At 52.3% G+C, this 16,116-nt stretch overlaps 1 protein-coding gene across 1 annotated transcript in view; it reads right to left on the bottom strand.

Annotated features, from left to right (window-relative positions):
• Nucleotides 1–227: 227 nt before the first annotated feature.
• Nucleotides 228–16,116, bottom strand: part of PIRT (phosphoinositide interacting regulator of transient receptor potential channels) — a 95,709-nt gene continuing 79,820 nt past the window's right edge. The window contains exon 2 of the mRNA XM_075720145.1: nucleotides 228–650. Coding sequence (XP_075576260.1) covers nucleotides 228–650 — 423 coding nt within the window. The remainder of the gene's footprint in view (nucleotides 651–16,116) is intronic.

Raw genomic sequence — 16,116 nt, 5'->3', positions numbered from 1 at the left:
AGCTGCAAAATCCTGCTCTCTTTTTTTCTGGGATTACTTGGATGAAATACAAAGTTCATTTTCACATGGTACAGTGAGAGACTGGTACATTGCATTTCACTTGTAGGGAAGAGACTTACTGGGATGAAATCCTCTAGGAGAGTACAAGAACATGTTTCTTTTTATGGCTAACCAACACAGGTGGGTAGAGGGGAGGGAAGACTTCCTGGGAAGGTCATGGGCTGCCCTCAGCGGTTAAAGAAGAAGGACTTGAGGCTCTGCAGAAACTGTGACTTCTGTCTCTGCTTCTGCTTCTTCCGAATGATGGGGATCCAGACAAGGCCACAAACAAGGAGCATCAGTCCCAAGGACAGGAAAGCCGGGCCACACATTTTGTAAATGTTTTTGTTCCTGATTTGGATGCAAGACAGGCTGGTGATGACCATCCCAAAGAGGAAGACGGCTGCTCCAACAGACACAACAATGACGGGCTTGTGGTATATGTCCCACTTGCTTCTTGATGCACTGGTCCAGACGGACTCACTCCGGGAGCTGATGCAGAGGGTGCTGGCCGTGTTACTGGTCAGTAGCTCCTTGGACTGAGGAGACTTCTCACTCCCATCAGGGCTCTTGGGGGGAACTTCCACGGTGACAGGATCTGAGGAGGAGACCTGAGATGGACGAAAGAGAAAGAGCAGAGCAGCGCTAGTGATGGAGGATGGATTGGGTGCTTTTCATTTGGTCATTAATTAGTGACAAGTCAAATGAAGGTGGAGAAGGCTTTGAGGGTCACTGCAGGGAGAGAAGAGCATCACGCCTATGAGAGCAATGAGATGTAGGAATAGGCAACAGGGTCCTGCAGGTAGGCTGGACTGAAGATGCCTGCAGAGTTCCACTGTCTCCCCCATGGACAGTGGGACTCCCGCAGTCCCTGTCCCTGTCCCTGTCCTGAGACCTTCCAGCTCCCCAGCTTCCAGCTCCCACAGGGATTCAGTGGTGGGGTGACTAGATGTCCATTAGCATCCACTACCCTGATCCTCCCAAGGCTCTTGGCTGCTCTCAGGGGGGTATCAGGGTGCTGCAAACAGGGCTGGTGATGCTGCCTGTGCGGAAGAGCTCTGTACCCCCAGAGCTGCTTTCCCTCCTCAGCACCTTGTGGCATGATCATCTCTCCCTCTTGTAGGTGGGGAAACTGGCACTGGTGTGCCATGTCAAGACTGCTCAGCGGGAGCACAGAAAGCATCCTTCCATGGACTGAGTGCTTCCTTCAGACCCCTGGGGCTGGATATTCCTCCTGCCACATCCAGCCTAGAGATGTCAGCCTTGTAGTAGCCGCAGCACAGGAGTTTCTCATTTCCTATCTAAGTGCACAGATGAGAGATGGGGAAATGCTTGTCATGCAGGAAATATTTCTCCAGCTGTAAGCTGGGGCAGGCTGCTGAGGAAAGGCTCTTAGGCTCAGTAGCAGGAGCATACCAAAACGCCCTGCCTTGTGATGGCTGGGTCAGCAGTGTGGCTTTTTGAGGCATTATTTTTTCACCAACTCAAGGAGAAAATACATTTTCCCAGAAACAAAGTGCCTTCAGCATGAAGAAACCATTATGGTAAATTGGAAGGGCTGAGCATTATGTTATCCACTATTTCCTCAGGGCTCAGATGAGGAGGCAAGGGCAGGAGGCTGGATCAGGGAGTGCTCCTGATGCACAGTCTGACCTGCTGCTGGGGAAGTCCAGCAGAAATGAACCCATGCAGGTATGAGGGCTGAAGAAGGCAGGAGAAGCCAGGAATGTGGATGCTTTGCACCCAGGAATCAGATTTTTTTGCAAAGCGAACTCATGCTTGAGCTGCCAGGTTTTCTCCCAGGGGTTCAGCAGTGTCAGGAGGGCTGGGACTGACCTGTCCTCTGCCAGGTGTTAACACTGTCCCCGCCCTTCAGGCATGGGGATGCTCTGCAGCAGGAGTGCAACAGCAGTACTGGCTTGGAGCAGCCCAGGACCCTGTATCACCCTTCTGCCAGCACCACAAAGCAGAGCCACTGGTGATTGCTGCCAGCCCCAAAGCTGTCCCTGTGGAGCCCCCCCATTTAGGGCAGCAGTCAAGCTCAAGTCACAACCATGCTGGCCTGGGCACAAGCTCTCGGTGGGGCTCAGATGGATGGGCAGTGCCACCAGAGCTCTGTGGTCCCTCCACTGCCAAGCACAGCTCTTCCTAAGCACTACACAAGCCTAAGTGGGCTTTGATCTGGAGCAGTTCATCTAAAACCCTGCTTTGGCCCTTGTTTGGCACACACAGCACCGTGGGCTGTGTGTTTTCTCAGTTCAGCCCTGGCTGCCCCCAGACCTACTGCTGGCCCGTGGGATGGCTCACCAGGAGGTGCACATCATGGGTGAAACTGGGCTGGATTTGCATACTGCATATGCCACAGGAAGGTCTGTGGCTGCAGCGGCCAGCAACAAGGTGTAGATGAGATGAGGATGAAGCCTGGTGGCCCCAGCTCGTTTCCCGTTGCTGCTAATCAATATGAGAGCATGTACCACATAAGTGCAGCTGCACAGAGGCTGCAAAACTGGCACAGCTTCAGAAGCACCCTCTTAAGGAAACCTGCTTGTATTTGAGCCATACTGGGCCCAGTGCCCATCTAGGGATGCTGATGTCTGGGTGCCAGCCAGCATCTCCCTTATTCTTTCACCTGTGTCCCCTGCCAAGTTTTGTGGTTTATTTTGAAAAGAGGCAGATGTAAGTTTTCAATGTAATCCCCCCAACACAGACACTGTTGCAGAAATGCAGATCTGGTGGTATTGACGTATTTTGTAATGTTCCAGGTTTGCCAAAATTGGACCAACAAGCAAAAAAAAAAAGGCAAGAGCAATGGACATGATTTACATCCCTCCCATCCACAGCTTTCACCCCTCTCTGGACAGATGGGGGCATTTCTGCCATCCTGATACATCTTTTACAGCACTTCATCAGGGATGATCAAGCACTTGACAAGGCAGGTAAGTTTGGTCATAGTAGCAAGCTAACCCTGTCTCTGCAAGCTGGACTGGTTGCAGTGGAGCATGCTGACCCCTTGGCTTTGCAGAAGCATGAGCTGCCATGAAATGTTGTTTTGATGGCTACAGCTGTGTTAGACATGCAGGTGATTGGGTACAGCTTTCTCTCCTTTCAGCTTCTGTGATGCAGCTTGCCTCACCATTCCTGTAAGTTGTGGCTCCAAGCAGCCACTGTATCCTCAGACAAAAAACAAATACTGACAGCAGTGTCCAGTGTTCTGGGGAGACAGTGAGGCTGGCTCTGCATGGGCCAAAACCTTCCACCTATACAACCTGCCCAGGAGTCAGCCCAGTCCTCCAAAAAAACCCCACCAACTGCAGTTTTGCAGAGATGTGTCCAGATCCTGGATAACTTCTTGCTTGGCTGGTGTGTGCAGCCTGTCCACCATCTCCCTTGCTCATAGCATTACTCTCTTCTAGCTCAAATGTTTTGCAAGCTCTTCCTGAAATTTCATCCTAGGTAGTCATGGCATTTCTTGCTTTTATCCTTGTAACATCCATTGTGGAGAGGTTTTATGATCAAGCCACTGTGTAATTTTAATTTGGCTTTGTGGTTGGAAATTTGCTTTCTTCTCTGGAATAATGCCCAGATCTCATATCTCAGCAGTCTAATGCAGTCTGCCCTGCCCCATCTTTCAGGCACCCCACTCCCTGCTTGCCTGTATTCTGCCACCCTCACTCTGCATCTGGGGGTACTCTGAACTCTGCAGAGCACCTTCCTCTTCATTTTGCAGAGCATTAATGGCAGGCTCCTACAGAAACCATCGTCTTCCTTTTAAAATCCCACCCATTTTATTTTCTGGCATAACCGTCCATCTCACCACAATTCCCAGACTGATCAATTTTCTGGCACTTCCTGGCAGAGCATGCTTTTTTTGGTCACACTTCTCTCCACATTTGGTCTTCTCTGATTTATATACTCTGCTTTGTATTTCTGTCTGTGCTTTTGCATGAGGCTCTGTATATTTTCCCCACTGTTATCTAGTGAAGGATTTCACTCCCTGCAAGTGGCTGGGAGTTTGTTTGTGAGCACTGCATGTATCTGCAGCTCTTGGGAGAGCTAATGTGATTTCAGTTCCTGCTCTGCTCATGCTCCTTCCCTAATTCACCACAGATGTGCTCATATTTGAAGAAGCGATGGTTGTACTGGGCAGCCTGGCAGGATAATGCTATCAGATTTCTCCCAATTTTTTTTTAATCATTATTGTTGTAAGGAGAACATCAGCAGATGACTGTTTGCTGCCTTGAAAATGCCTCCAGAGCACATCTCGGATTTCATGTGTGGTGTTGTTCTGCTGCTGCCTCTGAAATCTTGGGCAGCTGTTGGCACTGGACCTAACACTGGGGTCTTTCTTTTCCCCCTCCATAAGGAAGAGCCTCATGTGATTCTATTTCTTCTCCCTTTGCTCTTCCAGTGCTTTGTGTGGTGATGTTTGGCTTCTGAGCTGGGAGATTCACTGACGCCCACCTGCTGGGGATATCAGTGGCAAAGCAGCACAGCACACACTTGGGTACCTCCTGGACCTTGGGGACATTACATGGTGGTGCTGAGGAGAGAGCTTTGGACTGAACAGAGCACCTAAGTGCTCTGCCCCAGGTCCCTCAGCCCATCCTGGCTGCAGATGGGGTTCCTCACCCACCGGCCCCCAGCAGCAGCAGATCTCAGGACTGGCATCCCAGCCCAGGACCTCGGATGCTGCAAATAACCTGCAGATGTGGCTAGAGTTGTCCTAAAAGTGGGGCAACAGCCCGATCTGAAGACCTTACTCCTAAGCACAGGCCTGTGTCCTCCTGGCCATGCAAGGGCTGGATTTACTCTCCCAATCCAGTCCTCAGCCTGGGCATGTCCTTTTTATTTGGCGAGGCAGCCCTGATTCTTCAGGAGCTTCTTACATGCTCCTCTTAAGTCCTCACTGCAAGCAGTTTCTGCCACTTCTTCCTCCCACTTTGCATGGCTGGGGGCACAGGAGCTTCCCCAGCTCAGACAGTCTCACCCCAGGGATTGGTGTCCATCTCCTTCTGGCTCTTCCTCATGAAGACCCCTCTCAGCATCCCAGAATGAAGCTGGTCTTTGCCCTAGGACTAAGTAGGTGCCATCCCATGGGAGTACCGGTGGTACAGGTGAGCGTGGACCTGCCCCGGGTACAGAGCCATGGGTATTGATGGTGGTGTTGCCGTGTGCAGGGCAGTGCAGAGAGGCTGCAACACTTGGGGTCTCTGCCCTGTGTTTTACCACACAAATCACTGGGGAAAAAGCTAAGGATTTTGCAAACCAACAGCCAAATATTGCTGGAAATCCAGGCCAAGTTTATGGATATATTTTTCCTTCCTCTCTGCTGTCAAGCCACCTCCCTGAAGAAAGCTCTGCAACTTCCAGGGGTGGGACAGGCAGCAGCAGAAGCTCCTGCTCTCCTAAGCCAGGTTCACTTCCAGCCCCACATCCCTCTGGGAATCAACCATCATGGAAAATAAACTTCTGAGGAAAAGGCAAAGTGAACCCTACACTCCATGGATGTGGCTTGTTCTGGTTTACACCGTGGGGAAGCAAAAACACCAGCCTGGCTCGAGGGTCAGGCCTGGACAGGCTTTTCCTGAGGGCTCAGACTCTGCCAGCCATCCCCGAGCAGATAAAGCAAGTGAGCTCTGGTCTGCCTGGCACCAGTGCGGCCACTGGGTTCGGGTGAATGGCAGCTCCAGTGCTATGGAGCAGTTGGGTGGGTCACCTGAATATGTGCACATGCTTCTCCCACCCATCTCCGATCTGGCCGTGTGAGATCTAGATATTGCCCCACCAAAGCCCCAGGCTGTCCCACAGAGGGGGACCCCCAGACTCTCCCCACTGCCCCATGGCTCTCTGGGGTTTCCAGTAGCCTCCAGGTGGCTTGGGATGGTCCCCTGGCAAATGGCAGTATCAGGTGCTCTGCAAAATCTTGGGGCAAGGCCCAAAGGGTTCATTTGTCCTTCAGCCAGAAGATGTGTCCTGCCTGCCACCCCAGTGGGCAGGCAGTAAAGTCTTCACTGGTGGATCTGAGCTGTGAGGAAGCTGTAATGTTGCGGAATGCAGGAAAACTGAGAAGAGCATTTTAGGGCATGACTTTTCTGGGCATGGCTTTTCCTGCTGCTCTGGGGTGTCTCAGTCTGACTCTTTAATCAGTCCTGATGTTTAACCTCAGTACAGGACCCCATCCCAGATGATAGTCGTGGGTCCATGCTTGCCGGGAGAAGGGGTTAGCTGCTCTAGAGGACTCATGTGTGACCATGGGATGAGTGGGAAAGGAGGCTGCTGCGCTGACAGACACGTGCATGCATGCACTTTGCAGAAACTTTTTGTTAGCTGCTTAGTGCTGGCCAAGTTTAATTGAGAGTGGTTATCAATCAGGTACAAAGTGAATAGGAGTGAGATGTATATTCAGTGAGCCAGCATGCCTGAGGTCCCCAAGAAACTGAGTAAGCTGCTTCCCAGTGGAGGTGGGGGACCTGCCGTGCCTACAGCCATCCTGTGAAGAACTCAAGCCCCGCAGCTGCATGCCTGCTTTGGGGGACCTGCACACAGAGAGGTGCTGACGGGGGCAGCATCCCATTCCTTGTGCGGGTGTTGGGGCAGGGAATTCCCTGGGAAGGGACCGAGCACCGAGAGCCCACTCACCATGCTGTGCCTCTGTCGTCCCAGCTGTCACCGGTGGGTAGCGGCTTGCTGCGAGAGGTGAGATGGCCGCTTGCGCTAAACATCCCCTGAATATGCTGAGGAGGAACCCAGCCGCTGGCTCCTGTGAGCACAGGAGGAGCGGCTTGGAGTATCCAGCTTTCTGTCGCTGTGTGTCAGCCTGAAGAGGGCCGAATCCTGCTGGCTGAGTGGGCTCTGCTCTGGGAGAAGATGGGGAGAGTTGTGTCAGTGCCAAGCATGAATGCTAAAGCTCCATCCTCTCTGCTCCCTTCCCCACACCCCTGCTCGCCCCAGAGCGAGGAGGAGGCTGGCAGTGGCTACGTGGGCAGCCGTCCCTGCAGACTGGCTAGCTCTGCTCTGAGACCGGGGTGGAGAAGTAAGGCAACGTATCAGGGGATTTCACATTGCCTATAAGCCCCGCCAGATCTTGGATGTAAATTGAGATGGAGCCAGTGTCCATTTGCCAGTGTGGTGGAGCTGGGTTGGACCCAGCCATATGCGTCCCTTGGGACCAGTTTTCCAGCATCGTCCAGAGTTTAGATGGTCCCAGCAACACGCTCAGGGTCTTGCCGAGGAAAGAACGTCTGCCAGTCCCTTTTCGGGGCTCAGCAAGAGTATGATCCCCAGCCTCGCCATACTGTATCCCCTCTCCCTTGCTGCCACCCCCAGATCCAAACCCATGGAAATCCATCCTACTTACGTGGTGAGTGGTGAGGGATGGCTGTCCGCCCCACCAGCAGTGGGACAGGCTGCAGCAGCAGGTCTCACTCTCCTAAGCCAGGCTCACCCCGAGCCCCACATCCCTCTAGATGTTGTCTACTGGGCTCTGTTAAGAGTCTAATAAACAATGGAGCATATCCCAGCTCTGATGAGCTCACCAGCCTGCCAGTATATTGTTTAACTCTTTGTTTCCCTGCCTCGGGCCCCTGCAAGGCTGACTTCTAGGCCGCTTGCCTGGGAGGGTTTTATAAAAAGCCACAGTTTGGGAGGCAGTCCAGCAGTGTGGCAGGAGAGGCAGTGTGGGACAGTGCTTGGAGCAGGGATTGAGGACCAGGGGCTGTTGCTGATCCAGACTTGGCTCATCAGCAAGTTCCTGAAACATCTCTGGGCTGCAATTTCTGCACTCTCAAAGCAGGGGATCATAGCCAGTTTCTGCAAAGCGCTTTGAGGCTCCTTATTGAGACATTAGAGGGATGCAAGATATTAGCAATTAGCTCTCAATTAACATCCTGAGTCCATTACAAGGAAGGGAATGGTATAGGGAGGTGACTCTGGCATACTGTCTCATTTCACAAACCCAGGGCCAAACTTTAATACCCTCTTACATCAGTGTGAATCCACTTGCTGCAGGGAAGGGATCCAGCCTGACACAGACGTTACTGGTGGCCAGGGCCAGGTTCCAGCATCCTTGGGGCTGCCTCCATCCCCGAGGCCTCTTTATTGGTTTGGTGTGGTAAGTAACGGTACCTAAGCTGCGCCACAGATCTGGCCAGGGAGTGGGATGGGGTGGGATGGGCAAGTGGTTGTGGAGTTCTCATGGGGACAGGCATGCCCCACAAGGGTGGTGGGCTGGGTGCAGAGCATCCCAGGGCAGCACATGGGGCTGGAAGGGGAGGAGGAGGGTCCAGAGGGGCTATGGGTCAGGGTGGGGGATAACCAGCTCATCCAGGTGTGGAAAGCTCAGGCAGGAAGACCAGGGCTGTTTGTCAAGATGAGGTCCTTCAACTCAGCTCTGTGTAGACCTCTGTTCAGCAGTAGGGTGACATGGGACAGGTTATGGAGCTCTTCAGTAAGGGACAGATGGAGCAGCGGGCTCACAGACTGGGGCAGGGACAGAGAGGGGCAGAGGTGGAATGAGCTCAGCATCCTAGTCTGTGGTCTGTCCTCACCTCTTAATGGGAGGTGGATGTGTTAGCTGAGCACAATAGCCAAGTCTGGAGGTAACAGGGTGAGCTCCATTTCCCATTGACTTGGGAACGAGCAGCCAAAGGAGCCAGGTGTTTTGGGAGTGTTCAGGGCATATTTGTTTTAACAGATGAACAGATTCTTTAGAATTGGGAGAGTTGAGTGGATTCAGGTTCACTAGTACAGGTCCAAGGGGGTAAATTATTTGGCCTAAAGGAGCAGTTGGGGTAAAAAAAAAAAAAAAAAAAAAAAGAGGTGAGAAGGCTTCATTTCAGCACCTGTAGCAGGATGCATTTCACACTGTCCTTCTGTACAGTCTCCAAGCTGAACTGACCTTGTTCTGCCCTACTGGGGAGCAACCACCCCTGTGCTTCAGCCAGCTGCATTATCACATGGCCCTATTCATTTCAGCCCGCAACCTTGCCCCGTGCCTCTTGCAGGGCCCCTGATGCCCCCTTCCTGCCCCAAGGACCAAGCTGTGGTGGCAGACAGCAGGCAGGGACCAGGTCACAGGCTCTGGGCATGGTCACGGGCAGGAGTGCCTTTTGAACATGGAGTCGCCTTTATCCATGGCAACCTGAACAAGGCACCAGGGGCCAAATATTTACTAGGGATGGCTCCTGTCCCTCCGGGGCTGGGGTACATGTGACAGAACAAGGAATAATGGATTTAAACTCAAGAAGAATAGATTTAGACTAGACATAAGAAAGAATTTTTTTACAGTGAGGGTGGTGAAGCACTGGAACAGGTTGCCCAGAGAGGTGGTAGAGGCCCCATCCCTGGCAACATTCAAGGTCAGGTTGGATGGGGCTCTGAGCAACCTGATCTAGTCAAAGCTGTCCCTGCTCACTGCAGGGGAGTTGGGCTAGATGGCCTCTAAAGGTCCCTTCCAACCCAAAGCATTCCATGATTCTGCATCCCTCCAGGGCTGGGGTATGTCCCATGTGCCAGAGTCTGCCCCACGGGGTCATCTGTGGGCTGGATGTGCTGAGTGAATGGGGAATCCCTCCCAGTCTGTCCCTCAGGCAGATGCTGTGGGTGCATTCCCCACCCCAGCCGGGTCTCACCTTCCTTCCCAGGCCAGCCTGAGCTTTCTGGCTGCTGGCTCCTCTCCGCAGCCGGGCAGAGCAGTTTGCAGCCTCCCAGCCTCTCTGCTTCCTCCGTGGACACTTGCTGCCACCTCGCGGGGCTGTGGGGTGGGGACCGCGATGGGGACACTGCGCACGCAGGGGCAGGCTGTCCCTGAGCCCACCAGGGACGGAGCATCCCCCGCCAGAGCCCCCCACCGGCAAACGCATGCACACACGGTGGTGCTTGCAGAGATGCATCCCTGCAGCCGGAGGGGTTATATCACTGTCACCCCCGCAGAGGCAAAGGGAGCCCCAAGCACCTCAGCAGCACAGGTGGTGGAAAACCCACAGTGATTTGGCTTGCAGAGATGTCTTTGCACAGTGGTGGGGCAATGTGGCTTCCAGCGCATGACCCTGTGGGACTGTCAGCTGGGGTGCATCCCTCTCTGCGGAACTGTGTGCCCTGCATTGCTCATCATGACTTGGTTGCCGGCTCCCTGGCAGGCACAAAAGGCGAATAAGGATTTAATTCAACTGCCAAACCCTTTGGACAGTGAGATATGGTCACCACCCTACACAGTGACAGCAAATGAAAGCATGAGTCATACTTCGGTCCCCTTCCTTCTCACCCCTCCCTCCAAACTTGCTTCCTAGGGCAGGTGTACCAGTCAGGTCTGATCAAGCCCACCACAGACAATTAACCTTTTCGTAGCTGGGATGGAGGTAATATAACCCACAACGGTCATGAGTGCCATGTCCAGAGACCTATGAGCAGCTTAGGCAATTTCAGAGATGCCTATGGTCACCTGCATTGCTCTGGGCTGGCTAGCTCAGCAGCACAATGATATAGGCTAGGACAGGGTAAGATAGGATAGGATACGATAGGATATGATGTAAGGTAGGGTAGGCAGGAGGTGCCCAGGAAAGGGAACTCAGCACTGGGGCAGCTGAGGTGCCAGAGCAGAGTTATAAGAGGACCAAAGAGCCAGCAGAGCCTCATGGAGGTGGCCACAAGCATGATGGCATGAAGCTCCTGACATAACCTGACTGGGCAGCTCAGCTTTGCTGGACAGGGAGGCTGACCCAGCCCTTTCCAGCTCATTGTTTGACTTTTGTCTTCCAGCTGGTGCATGCTGGTGGCCAGTTCATCATCCTTGTGCTGCTGCTAGCGCTGCTGTTCACCAGAGCTATGCACCCTGCCTCTGTTTATTCCTCATGTCCTCACAGAGGTCATGTCCCCCACCATGGCAGTGTGCCCTGGGGTTGGAATGTCTCCCTGCCCTGCCAGTACCCACTGTCCTTCTCTGTCCCTTCCCATGTTGTCATGGTCTCTCTCTCTCGAAGTTGGATGGATGCTGGGCTTCTGTGGCACTAATTGCCTAAAAAGTGGGACAGCTGTGTTCATTCAAATAGTGAACAAAATGGGCCCCAGATATGCTCTTTGGGGCACTCCTGCCTCCAGGCAGGTCCCTCCTGGATGGTCTCTGCTTTTACCACCTCTCCTCAAGTTGTTTCCATGCTGGTGTCATGGTTGGTGAGGCTCCATGTTCTCCAGTTGAACTGGTGGTTTCCCATGTGGCCCAAATGGCTTGTGTGGGAGCAGGAGAGCCCCTCTCCATCAGCTGTTAGAGTTGAGGGACTCATATGGGGTCAGGCTGCATGGTCCTGCTGTGTACATACTGTTCACTCCTCCATGCTGAGGGGAGCTCCTTTGTGCCTCCTCCAATATCCAGCCCCATGTCCATACTTCTTCCTCACCCAATGCCCACCTATGCCCAGGACTAAGAGGGAGGTGGTGTTGGAGGTAGATGGTGAAGGTCTTTTCCAAGCAGCATCATTTCACTGTAGTGAAGGGGAAAAAAGCACATTGCTTTTGGCTGTGGTAGTGTCACAGAGCTCCCAGTGAGCTCAGGCTCTCCTGGGCTCTTAGTTGGGATCTCAGGCCCTGGACAGACATCCCTGAGTGGTTGCAACGATACAGGACAACTAGCTTCAGGCATTCAAAGGCAGCACTGAAAGCAAATTGTGAATAAAGCTGATCTCTTCATCTTCTACAGGGCCAGAGTAAGACGTGGGTGACAGGACCTTCTGCCCCAGGCTCAGGGATATGTGCGGGCATGAGGGGCCTGTCTACAGACACCCTTGACTCAAAGCAGCTTTGAGCAATGCTTGTGGGCTCCACAGGCCCCAGTAAGTCCACCCTGGGGTTTGTACAACTGACAAAGACACAGGCAGGAAGGACTTGTGGTTAGGGCGGGGCATGTTTCTGTTCAAATCCTAGCTCTGCCCCAAATCACATGATAAAGTCCCTTAATCTGGGTTAAATAAATAAAACCAAGGCTTTTCCTTCCTGTCGCTCCTTGGAAGAGAGCAGGGACAGGGAGGAAAGGAAAGCTGCTCTGTTCCTGGCTGTCTGTTGTGCATCCTATATGGAGTGGGAGATGGGGTACCCCCACCACCCTCCCCATAGCTCTGTCCTCAATGGGAGCATACTTATGCTGCTACAAAAGCATCTGTCCTGCCATAGCCGTTTCTGGTGGGAAGAGATACCATTTTCCCATGGATGTGGAACTGTTGCAGGGTATGACCAGGACAAGGAAGAAGTCGCATGCTGGATGGAGATGCGCTCACCAGAGCACTGCTGCTGGGGATGGCGGGGAGCGGATCCGTGCAGCGTTTCTAGTTCTGCAGCAGCAGATGGCGCTGTTGCCCGTCCAGGATGGTGCTGGCACGTCTAGCTGTGCACAGGCGGGTGAAATCCAAACAGGCATCTCAGGAGTGCTGTGTCCGTCCCAGGCCCCTGGGCAGGGGAACCTGCACGCCCAAAAGCCTTTTCCAGGCCCTCTTTCCCTCTCCCCAGCAATGCCACTCTCAAAACCTGCAATGCAGCAGGCAGGCATTTCTTTTACAGGGTTTAGCAGTACACAGGGCTCTACTGTGTGGGCTGAACCCTGTGCTGCACCAGCATCCCCATCCCTAGAGTCCCAGGACACAGCATCCCTCTCCCAAGTGTTTGTCTCACAGCAAATGGAGCTTGCATGGTCCAAAGAGTCACCAGGGAGCCCTGAGCAAACCTGGTGGCAGCCAGTGCCCCAGTTGCAATTCCCCTTCCTCCCCTGGGATGCAACTGAAACCTAACCTCTAACTGTAGCATGTGCAGCAGCTGTAAAGTACGTGCTCAGCATGGCTGCGGCATTGATTTCCTGAGCAATGTTATGGCAGGTCATTGATTCCTGGCTGGAGCAGCTGTGCATTGCCACCTATAGCACACCCAGGGTGAAAAGCTCTGTGGCTTTAGCACCTCTGAGTGGGGGGCCTGGTGCTGCAGGGCATGTGAGGCTGGCAGGGAGCAGTGAGCCCCTGTGCAGGTCTCCTGTCATGGCACAGCTTTGCCCAGAGGTGGATGGGGGGTTTTGACGTGGTGTTTTTTTTCTTGGCTGTAGAGACAATATTGCAGAAATCACATTTTCCTGTTGGAAAATCCCAAACCTGAAAAGGGAGATGAAGCAAACCAATCTTTTAACACAAACTACAGTGGAAAACCTAAAAGATTAATTCAAAAGTTGATTTTAAGATAGTAAAGGGACATTTTTCCATAAGCCTATTGTATGGAAAAAGGACTAGTGGTCAAATGTAGTCTGTTAAGGTTGTTCAGCTGTTATAGTAGAAGCCATGTGAGAGGGAGCTCAGATTGATCAATGGTCTGTGTGGTGTTTTTGTTTCTCCAGTGGTGAACTTTCCCTGCAGTAAGGATTGGCAAAATCCAGGAGAAATCCCTGGTGTTGGTGACTTAATGGCCCAGGTCAGGGCTGTGCCCATCATGTTGAAGCTGCCTCTGTCCTGGATAAACAGGATGAACAGTCTGTGCAAACAAGGCTGGACCCAAACAACAGCCCATCTGCAGGCTGCCCATGTCTGCTCTGTTGGCCCCATGACTGCTGAGGCCAAATCCAGCATTGCTAGACTGCAGCTGGCATAAACCTGCGTGGCCTGGTTTCATGTGATTGCAGTGGTACTCCTCTGATTTACATCATTTGGCCCCAAGCAAGCAAGCAAGCAGAGATGCCGGACCCTGCCCGTGCTGCCCATCAAGGCCAGGAGAGCTGGCACTGTCATCCTCTGGGCAGTGTTTCTGCTCATCACCAACAGCACGAGCAGAGGAGGATGTGGGGAGGCTCATCACCAGCTTAATCTGCCAGCCTTAATCTGTGTTTTAACAAATAGCTGGTGCTGGGGGATCCCTAAATGTTATTTGCCATTAAAAATTTGAAGGGAAAATATGAACAATTTGGATTTTATACTGTTATTCCTCCTGTACTGTGGTTTTATGTGTGCTGAGCCCTGCAAAACGGGTAAAATGAGGAAAAAAAGACACATGTGAAAACAGCTGGGAAGCATGCTGGCCTGCAGTGCCCCTAGAACCCCTGACAACTGAAAAGGAATGTCCAAGGGGATCTGCTTAATCTCCTGGAAAACAGCAAACTGAGCCTGAGCCCATTTTTCTGCTTGCTTCCCTGCTCCCAATGTCCTGCCATGGCTTTGGCCCAGATTCATAGCTGTTGCATTGATAAAAATCCATTTTCCTGAAAATCCAGGGTGGGAAGCATTGGGGTTGAAAGGACCTGGGTGCAGCCAGTGGTCATGAAGCACCTTTAGGGAGGGTTTGCTGGAGTCACTGTCCTCCATGGCAACATAGTGGAGAAACACGCAGATGCTCAGGTTTTCACTTCTGAACCAGCTGCAGGTTCTTGATCGGAGTGGAGAGTATCTTTGGCTTTGCCCGTGGAGGCAGAGAAAGTCTTAGCACCCTCAAACCATGCTGCCTGCTTCGTTTCTGCCCCAGCTCTCAGGCCAGCATGGACTATGCTGGCCTGGCTCTTGCTGCTCTGCGCTGGCACTGGCCAGAGCTCAGCAGCAAGCAGAGCTGGCAGTGTCTGGCTGCAGAGATGGGGCAGGAGCAGGAAGGTGAGCGCTTTCAGCCCCCAAATCCCAGCATAAAAGAGCTGGCAGCAAAACTTGGATGAGTTTTAGGCTTCTTTGTAAAGTAGTTGCAGAGCAATGAGGGGACCTGAAGTATCCTCCAGCATTGCCCACAGCCCACAGGAGCTTTCCTAGGCTTTCAGGACACAGTCATCTCCAGCTGACCATGTGGGAGCCATGCAGAAGGATGGGGAGACCTGTGTCAAACCAGGCAGTGTATGGCATGGGGGAATCCAGCCAGAAAACCTGGCAGGGTGAGGTGGCAGGAGAAAAGTCTGGCAGGAACAGCCCAGCATTGTTGTAGAAAGGTCTGAGATCCATGGGATGAGTCTACCACCAATGGCAAGTTGTGCTTGTCCTCATGGCACCAAATGCAGTAGAGGGGTTGCAAGGAGAGACAAGACGAAGATAGCATTAGCCTGCAAGTGATGGAAGGATACAACATGCCAGGAAGGGGATATGAGCCCCAACCCTTTGTTCATGGCAGAATCAGAGGCAGGTCAAGGCTGTGCCCTTAGTTATGGTTTAACTGGGCAGATTGTGTGTGTGAGTGTGAGGGTGAGCCGATGCTGACCTGTGCCAGGATGCTGTACTTTCCAGGTTCAGCATTTCAGGTGTGCACTATGGTCCCTTACCAGCCCATGAGGAAGTGTACTTTATGTTTGAATTACTACAGGGGGATAGATACCAACTCCGTAATTAGGGTTTACACCTTTGAAATCTTATATTTCTTTTGCAGTGTGAATATTTTGCAATCACAGAGCTTAGCATGTCCCAGTTCTCCATGTTATTTATTTATTTATGTTCAAAACACCTGTAGTTGTTAAATCATAATGTTTTCAATAAAAAAAAAAGGAAGAAGAAAAAACCCACCTCAAGCCCAGAAAAGTTTTTTCCTCCTCTGCCCCAAGCTTTGAGCCCTTGCTTTGGATCCTTTCTAGTTAGAAGCCCTGGGGGTCTGTTAGCTCCAAATTCATGATGTGTTGTAAAAATTAATATCATTTGCTTCTCTAAAGGAGAAAAAGGCTTGGCCTAAGTGGGAACTGGAGATTTCTTGCAGAAGAGTTTCAAACCCAGATTACTGTACTGATAGATTTCAGCCCTGGACAGAGACTGTCTCCATCAGTACAGCCAGGAGCAGGGCTGGGATCCTTGGTGCATTGCCTGGAAAGCCCTGTCACACTGGGCCAGTGGGAGGTCAAGTCCCACCTCCCACAGAGATACCAGTAACCTCAGTATGATAACAAATTCCAGCAACACGAGTTACCATCATGGAGCTTAAGCTGTGGAGGATTAGGGAAGTGAAGATGATTGCTTTGATCCACATCTACAGGGTGATAGGATCTATATGGCAGGATGACAGACTGGTGAGAGCTGAGATGGTACTCACACAGTTGGGAGAACATGAGGTTTCCCTGACTCCTCCTCACTGCTGTGCAACATGGCTCCCGTGAGAATAAGAGTG

Source organism: Pelecanus crispus, chromosome 12 (genome assembly GCF_030463565.1).
Source record: "Pelecanus crispus isolate bPelCri1 chromosome 12, bPelCri1.pri, whole genome shotgun sequence".
NCBI classification, from domain to species: Eukaryota; Metazoa; Chordata; class Aves; order Pelecaniformes; family Pelecanidae; genus Pelecanus; species Pelecanus crispus.
The sequence above is the reverse complement of the archived record's forward strand: the minus strand, read 5'-3'. Positions and strand labels throughout refer to the sequence as shown.